Here is an 8,898-nt window from a genome sequence, read left to right on the forward strand (position 1 = left end):
ACGACTGCTGTTTTACATGTATGTAATTATTTATTTTTAGCCAATGAGAAGCGACCTGTGCCTGCCTGACAACACCATAAACATAGCAACGAGCGAAAAGACTTGTCAGATGTAGTGAATTTCCCTGGAAGAAGGTCGACGAAATTGTCTTGAAAAATGTACAAACTAGACCTGCCTGTTGATTATAAGGAGGCATCAGCCATCGAAAGGCGAAGAAATGTCGAAGAGCAGCGCAAAGCCAGAATATTTAATGCACGAGTTAGGACCATTGGGGTAAGAATGCGTCAATGTATACAGTAATGTTTACTTTGCTTGTGTCTTTTCCACATTTCATGTTTCAAGGCAATGTCACATATTTTGGATGCTACATACAGTATTTTGGGAACTACCACATGTATTTTACGACTTAAGCAAGTGTTTTGTATAAATGTCTTTCCTATTTCTTTCTCATACAGATTAAACTAAGCTGTTTATATTCGAGTTACCTTAGTAACTGGAGGAAACCCATGATAACACTCAGACTAATGACTCAGTCATTAGACTAAAACTGAATCTGCACGGGTCAAAATACCTTTGCAGACTGAACATACATCGACGTACATCAATACACATAAATAAGATATGTGAGTTCAGGAGAATTCCATGTCAGTCGTTCGTGTATGCAGACAAATCTCTGACAAAGGAGTCTGAATCAGTAAGAGTTCAGCCAAAATTACAAACTGACATGCATACGTGACCCTAAATATACATTCAATAAACTAGAACAGGTATAAAGAATCAATCACCAAACTTATTTCAGTGTTGGAATGTTACACACCGGGGAAGGTGGAAATATTCTATGTAAATAGAGTAGGGTACAGGAGGAACTCTTTCCAAATGCATCCCGGAACATGTAGGCATTAATCTCCCGCATACATCTGATACTGGGCCTAGATTTTTTAAGTTCTCTTAGTGCTAAGATAGTTGTAATTGCCCTACACTAACATTGATTTACAACTATCTTAGTTCTAACCAGAGACTATGTACTCTTCTCTGCACTAACAGAGCTTCAAAAATGTAGGCCCAGGTCCATATACTTCGGCTAGAATAGGCTGATGGTCAATGCTCAAATGGTATTGGCACAGACTTTCAAATTGATTCTGTTATTGTCCTTTTTGTTGTTGTGTAGTTGATGTGTGTTCTAACAGTTTGTCTACAACCTTCTGTGCTTTATGTTTTGATAGATTGACCCTCAGGCTCTTGAGCAACAGGCCCTTGACAAAAAGGAGCAGGAAGAATATGAACGTAGAAGGCATGAAGCATTTGGTGAGGCGTGTTTCCTGTCTTTAGATTGTTTGCAATGCATTAGGCAGGAACATACTGTAACCTCTCATCTCTTTACTCTCTACCATTAACAATTGTTTCTGTTACTATGGTTACTTAGAGTTGAGATCGCTGTTAGGATCAGCTGTTAGAAAACATGTCTGAAACATCTTCCTTTGTGCAGACAGTGTTCAGTATTCTGGAAAACATGTTTGTGGATCTTCAGAATTAACTCTCTGTTCCTGTCTTAAAACCGACTTTCAGTGGAAAGTGATGGAAAGATGAGAAAAGTTGTATATTAGCAACCTTTTACACCCGACTCCTATCACAGCATTCTCAAGATGTTCTGAAGTTATAATAAAACCAATAAACAGAAAGAGGTTTTATGCCTACATTTACACCTTTCACTGACATATAAACTAAGGTCTTTTTGTTAAATCCTGTGTGTTAAAATAAAACCCTTTCCTTTGCATACTGCACAATGTACTCACACTTACATAGATGATTTATGCTTTCAGCTGCTGATGCTGTCCGTAATGATCTGATTGCACAGCTGCTTGAACAAAGACAGGAGCAAGACATCAGGGAGCTGAACAAGGCAGAGAATGATTTCCGAGCACTACACCAACAGCCAGAGAACCGACGAGAGTGGGATTTGTATGACCCAGATGCACTGAAGAAAGATAAACCGGCTCGTGTGTGCGATGATGATCCCAGGTGTGGTATCTCCAGTATTCAGAAGTTTGATGGCGAGGATCTGAACAACAAGGCCAGGAACAAATTCCAACAGGAACAGCTTCGAGAATGGCACACACAGCAGATGAACGAGAAAGAACAAGCCAAGCGCAATCAGGATATGGCAGACAGACTGTATGAGCTGAAGATGCGTGAACTAGACCAAAGAGCCATGGAGCTACAGGATGCTGAAGAACAATGTCGTAGAGCAATCAACCATGCCACAAGGGACTTTAATGCTGCACTCGTAAGTAGGATAATAACTTGTTTGAATAGTCATCATTACTGGCGAACAAGGATAAGTTGGACAAGCACAGAGAATGCATTTACGAGAAGTAGGTGGTGCACTGCAGTGAGCAAACCCTTTTGGTTTGTGAAAGGGAGAGCAGATGTAGACTAATGCACATGCAGTGCATGACAGTGAAACTGATTCCACATGTACTTGCACATGTCTTGCTCATCAGACTCCCACATGGTCACACTTGATTGCAGACAACCTGGGGCCTCTTCCCTCACAATTGCAGGTGCAATTGGGTGGCACTCATACATTCTAATATGGATCCCTTGTCAGGTCATTGCTCAACTCAACATTGTTTGCCAGTAATTGTGAATAAATGAAACAGTCATTAGAAAACATGGTCTATACATTTGAACTTGGTTATAAGAACTTCAGATTGGAGTTACTTTCCATTGTTTTAAGTTGCAATAAGCATGGAAAATGGCTGATGCTGACACTGACAGCAGTACTCTGTTCTTTTCTACTGCTCTGATTAAATTTTAATTGTCAAGTTGGTTTAATGGTATCACAATGGTTGTCAGCTGTTGCCAAAGTGGGAGGTACATCAGTGGGAGGTACCGATGTAGTCAGTTAATTATGACCAAAGAATGATGTTGATGTTGTCAAAATCAGTTGATAGTTGTGTAGTTCATTTGCATTTAAGACTTGCTTCCCTTTGCTTTTAAACGTTTAGTGACTATGGATGTGATTATAATTTCCACTGTGATCCAAACTTCAGTGTCAATTTGAAAATTGCTGATACGTCACATTTATATTTAACTGTCTTAAGCAGTAATAAAAAGATAATTTTGATATGTTTATAAACATTTTTACGAGCAATTCTTTATTGTGTATTGTAAGTTTTAAGATTTTTCTGAATATGTAAACTAAGGAGAAAGCATTGTCTCCTGTATTGCCTCCCTTAGTAGTTTTGCCTAGTTTGAAATAATGATGATATTTATGGAGTCCTTTTGATAACTGGATTGTAAATTATTGTTCTAATGTCCAGGATCGTGACAGAAAGGAGAAGGAGGCTCTGGCTCGTCAGCAGCAACTTGATGACAATGCCACAGAGATAGCCAACCACATATACGGTGACATCCTTACAGAGAATCCCTCTGTAGCTCAGAGTGCATTCGGCCCCCATCGTGTGATCCCAGACCGGTGGAAGGGCATGTCTCCTGCACAGATCGAGGCAGTACGCAAACAACAGGAGCTCCAAAGGATGGAGAAAGATGTAAGATGCACTTCCAACATTTCTCTAAGCTTTAGACTGTAATGGTGCTCATCAGTATGAAAAGGTTCCTCCTGAACAATTGTCTCACATAGTTTTGAAGAATGTAACTGAATAATCACTCACAATATCTTTTGTCTGTCCAAAACTCAGTTTTCATCCAAAGTGAAACATATTTTGATTACAAATTTTTGCAAACCATAAACCATATATATTGAAAATCTGCTGGGGACAATTTCAGACCCAGTAGACTCCAAAGTTTTTGGGGACATTCTATAATGATAAAAATGCTATGCTTTTTGTGTTTTTGTAGACCATGATTCCTTGTGGACTACCCTTGTACAATCAGGCACATTAAAATATTCCATGCTTGTGCAATCAAAATTAGAATGTAAAAGTACTTGAGATGACAGAAGTTCCACTCATGATCTCTGTTTTTTTACCAGCGTCTTAAGCAGGAAGAGGAACTCAAAGACAAGGAATGGGAACGCCAGCAAGTGGCCAATGCTCGTGCAGCTCTGCTGCTAGAACGTGAGATGGCACGAAAGAGGCAGGAAATGGACAGGCAGATGGCTGACGAGAACAGGCGCTTGTCCCAGGAGCAGAAGACTCACAAGGACTACCTCTACAAGGAAGTGTACACCAACCCTCCCACTGCTGCCTACTTCATGCAGTTCAACACTACCACCCGATAGACAGAAGTGGCATCACATTTCATTGCAGTTATACTCACTTGCTTCTCACATCACCCTTGAGTTAATTTCAATTATATTTTTTTCGACTTTGTAAATTTCGATGGCCTGTAGATTGATGATGAAACTTCGAAGTGACTTGAAATTACTTGATTTTTTTATAAATATTTGTTTTATGGGGAACTTGTGAAATTGCTCTTTCTTAAATATGAAGCTATTACAGGCAGTCAAGGTTTTGTTGATATTCAGTATTCAGCTGCATAAAAGTTTGTCCAAGGCATGCAGACTTTATTGGTGTCTTGGATCTTAACCATTAATGTGTTGATTGAAATTGCCATGTGTTGAATCAACATACAAAATGTGATATTTTTAGCAAATATATTTTACAAGAACATTGACAAAGGTTAAAAGGAATTGGATGCATTTGTTTTTACAAGATTGTTTTGAGTGTTTATACTCATGGTTTGACCTTTTTCTACACAAATTTAAGAATGAAAATATGCCAGTTTGTTTTGTAACCAGTGAACTATGAACCTCAACATGGCCTGTTACATTCCAGAAGTCGAAATATGCATCCCAGAGTACTTGTTATAATGATGTTGTTTGTATTTATCTGTAAATAGACTATAAGGTTGCAAGTGTACAGATTGTGTTTGCGTGGCAGTCCGTCCAGAATAATACATCATAAACAAAAGCTGAAATTCTCTTTTCACAATTACGATACTAATAGTCTGTGACGATATGAATAAATTCACATGACATATAAAATCTTTGTGTTTATTGTTCATACTGCAACATTCGAGTGTCCTCTTGGCACTGTCAGAAGGTTTCCATGCTTGTTGGAATACCTGGCTCGTTAAGCTGGCTGATCAGGCATATACCTGGATGCTGAGGCCACTGTTAGTAAAAAGTAGGAAATATTGTAATATTTCCTTATTAATGCTGCTGAACTGAATGCTTTAAAGGTGATGCAGTTGTAGCCAAGACCAGCATCAGTGAAAGCGAAAATGTATTTATATGGTTGCTCAATTAGGGTTTGTTGCTAATCTTTTCAATGACTGTCAGGAATAAGATCCTGAATTTCAGACCAAACATGTAACAACTGTGGGCTAACCAGTGTAACATCTGTCAAATGAGGTTGAGAAGCTACTGTTTCCCATGTTCTACCTACATGATTGCTGGAAAAGAGAGCGAGTATACTTTTACTAGTTTCAAGCAATATTCCGGCAACATCACGGCAGTGGACACAAGAATGGGCTTTACACATTGTACTCGTGTGGGAATTAAACCTGTGTCCCTGGCATGATGAAAGCTTTAGCCACAAGGCTATTCCACTGCCTCATGAAGAAGTAAATATGCAACCGTTGTATGTGAACAGTGTCGGTAACAGGAAACACTATTTATTAATTGGAAAGGAGGCTGACTATTCAGCTTGGTCCTGGAAATGCCAGCAGAAGATGTCAAAGTGAAAGTGAAGCCTTGTTCTAGAAGGAATGCAATTCAGTGTGTTTTTTCTGACGGAAATTACTTTGCTGACTCCACGAGGAATAGCAGATGATTCTGATGCTTTGAATTCATCACTTGATCGCCAGTATGAGGAGACTTGCAGAAGTTATCTCAGGCTGACCATACAAACGGCGAACAAATCACCAAAACTGAACTCATATACACGTACACCTACACCAAAACAAGAATCACAATAATAGGAAAATTAACAAAACCGAAACCAACGCTCTGTAATGGAAACAAATCTTTTGAAATGGAAAAAAATCTCTCACATCAGACCAGTTACAAGAGCTCCCGAGAAATCGAGTGAGTGTGTGAGATGGATTTATTGCCGCTTTTGGCATTACTACCATTATATACGAGATAATGTAATATGGATGTACACACTGTTTGCCAAGTAACTTACTGTCAGAATGCATTCCTTTCCTACGAGGTCCCCGCTCAAACTGGATTTAACGTTAGCTTACCAACCAACATGAAGCGTTATAAAATGTCGCTCCTGGCCTCCGTTATAGAACTGTGGAGGACCAGTCAGTCGGCTTGATCTGGAGGATGACAGTTGACATTTATGATAGTTGGCCACAATTGAGTAATCATCAGTGAAATTCTCATAGACTTGCATGTTAATTAACTCTTGCGAGAATAATGTTCGTATGATTATTAAGAAAACTGAAACTATATATCTGAACACCAAATATCAGACATACCAGTCAGGTTTAACATGGCTGTCTATGGGAGAGATTAAAATTAATTTGCATTTACGGTGCTTAATCAGGTGCCATCCGATAACTAATCAACGGAAAGATGAAAGAAAATTATGGACAGGTAGCTGATGATGATTTCCACCAAGTTTGTAAAATATCAACACAAAATGGCTTCTACTCAGTTTGCGAAAACTATCCGTGGAACAATTAACATGTAAGACGATGGAAATTTCACTTAATACTTTGCGTGTTTAGAGTTAGAAGTAATTTCCTTTTTTGTACCGAAGTCTTCTACACTTCCATGCATTCGAAGCTATAAGTTGAGCTAAATTTCAGTTCATATGTTGCAGGTGAGGTGGGGTAGTCTAGTGGTTAACCTACCTGGGCGCGATTCCCCACATGGGTACAATATGTGAAGCCCATTTCTGGTGTCCCCTGTTGTGATAGTGTTAGAATATTGCTAAAAGCGGCGTAAAACTATACTCACTCACTCACGTGTTGCATACAACCGAAATAGATTATGAATCCACCTACTGAAACGCGTAAATAAGAAAATACATCTTAGCATTCATACATATCCGTAACGCGTTAAACATAAACAACAGCTCCCCTAAATAATACCACGTATTGGAAACCTTAATAAGAAGTAATAACCAAATCAACTTTGAAAACATTAGCATCAACGGGAACATCATATTATTTAAATGAGTCCTTATTCTTCCGATCTTCATTAACTCAGGCAATAACTATTCATGTACTGAACTATTCGTACATTGGTCCTATGTATATTGGTTATTCAGGATGGTTTGAATACAATTTAAGCACCCTCTTACTCTAGTAAACAATACGTACTGGTGTCTGGACATGGGTTACACCCTTATTGTTCGTGGTCAGGTGAGCTCCATTCTGATAAAACCATGTTATGTTGGACTTTCCCGAAAGTAAGACGTGTACCTGGTTTTACTTCTGAAAAGTTACACATCCCGCTCAGCAAGAGGTCATTACATGAAAATCAGGTACCTCCAATATAATGGGACATATCGCAGGTAGGTTTATATGTACGAGAACAATGTGTTACGTATTCCAGGTATGATATTACCAACACCATAGCCATAATTTCGTAGATCTGTATTTAGATACAAGGGCTCAGGTGGGTCCAAATTTTCCATCCTACTACCTACTACCTTACCCTACCCTGATACCTGTTATGTTCATTCCCGACATCAGTTTGTAAGAAATGGCAATGAATATATTCCTCAGCTTGGAGGTTAATATTTTGAGTTTTTTTCAATATATTAACCAAAATATTACATTCAAAACAGGCGATTGTAAATTATGTGTAAATGTACAAAGACAATACAACCTTATATTATTTCGTACTAGCCACATGATCGTAGCGTGTCCAGGAATTGAGACGGCTACCCTGGGCCCAACTCAGTACCCATCTGTCCCCAGTATCCGGCTTACCCGTCCCAGCCCTATTAGAGGCGGATTCCATTACCTTAACATTTAGGGAACGACATAAAGTACGAAATTACGAAAGTACGAAAGTACGCATTCACTTACTATAGGTATGCACAAGTTCCTGCCTCCTAACACCCAACAACGTAAAATATAATGGAACCCATCGACAGACGCCGCTGATAAACATAATGTATGTAGTTTGGGTTCATTTAATTAGTTTCAGAAAATACAATAAATGATAAAACAGGTATAAACATTAAAAGGCAGTTGAAGGCGCGTCTTCAACAGTTGGGAGTATTGGGCGGGGGATGTAGGTTTCAACTCTGTCCGACCGAGATGATGAGGACAGATTTTCTCAAAACCAGTTATAGATAGGAAAACCACATTTTGTATGTGTTTTCACGACATGAGATGCCTTGATAGAGTTTGAAAACGAAGACAGTGTTACAATTTGTTACAGTGTCATCGCATTTGTCATGCGTTCCTTCACTAATGGTCTGTTTGCAGTGAAAACGTACCGATGAATTTCACTTTAAACAAAAAGTACATCGAATAAAGTGAAATAGAGATGGCGAATCCTCATAATTTTACCTTGCCGGTTGAAAATATAAGTCTCAGAATTTTATTTAACTTAGAATTAAAGATGCTCAACAAAAGATCAGTTTCAAATAGCTTAATTTGTTTACATGGGAGTATGGACATTAAATGACACCGAGAAAAAGTAGGGTTGGTGTAGAGAGGCCTTCACACGGCAAACTAAAGTCTGACATCACATGTTGTTGAAATTTTAAAAGTTGTCAAACTCGCGCTTTTGTGTCGTTTGAGCGCCATGTCTCTGAAGGTGCGGTCACGTGACAATTTTGTTGACTGCGTCTGAGTTGAGTCTGAACAACAAACGTTTGACAACACTTCACAAGACAAACTCAAGTTTGACAACACCTAAAGTTTTATGGAAAAGTTCGTGGGAATAGAGACCGATCCTAT

The 8,898-nt window shown here is 38.8% G+C and overlaps 1 protein-coding gene across 1 annotated transcript; it reads left to right on the plus strand.

Moving 5' to 3' along the window:
* The first annotated feature begins 46 nt into the window (after nucleotides 1–46).
* On the plus strand, nucleotides 47–5,008 carry LOC137296630 (RIB43A-like with coiled-coils protein 2). Its single transcript, XM_067828442.1, has 5 exons — nucleotides 47–273; nucleotides 1,224–1,305; nucleotides 1,821–2,284; nucleotides 3,324–3,551; nucleotides 3,995–5,008. The coding sequence occupies exons 1-5, from the start codon at nucleotides 157–159 to the stop codon at nucleotides 4,241–4,243; spliced, it is 1,140 nt and encodes a 379-aa protein (XP_067684543.1). The 5' UTR covers nucleotides 47–156; the 3' UTR covers nucleotides 4,244–5,008.
* The last annotated feature ends 3,890 nt before the right edge of the window (nucleotides 5,009–8,898 follow it).

The sequence above is a fragment of the Haliotis asinina genome, chromosome 9 (assembly GCF_037392515.1).
Source record: "Haliotis asinina isolate JCU_RB_2024 chromosome 9, JCU_Hal_asi_v2, whole genome shotgun sequence".
Lineage (NCBI taxonomy): Eukaryota > Metazoa > Mollusca > Gastropoda > Lepetellida > Haliotidae > Haliotis > Haliotis asinina.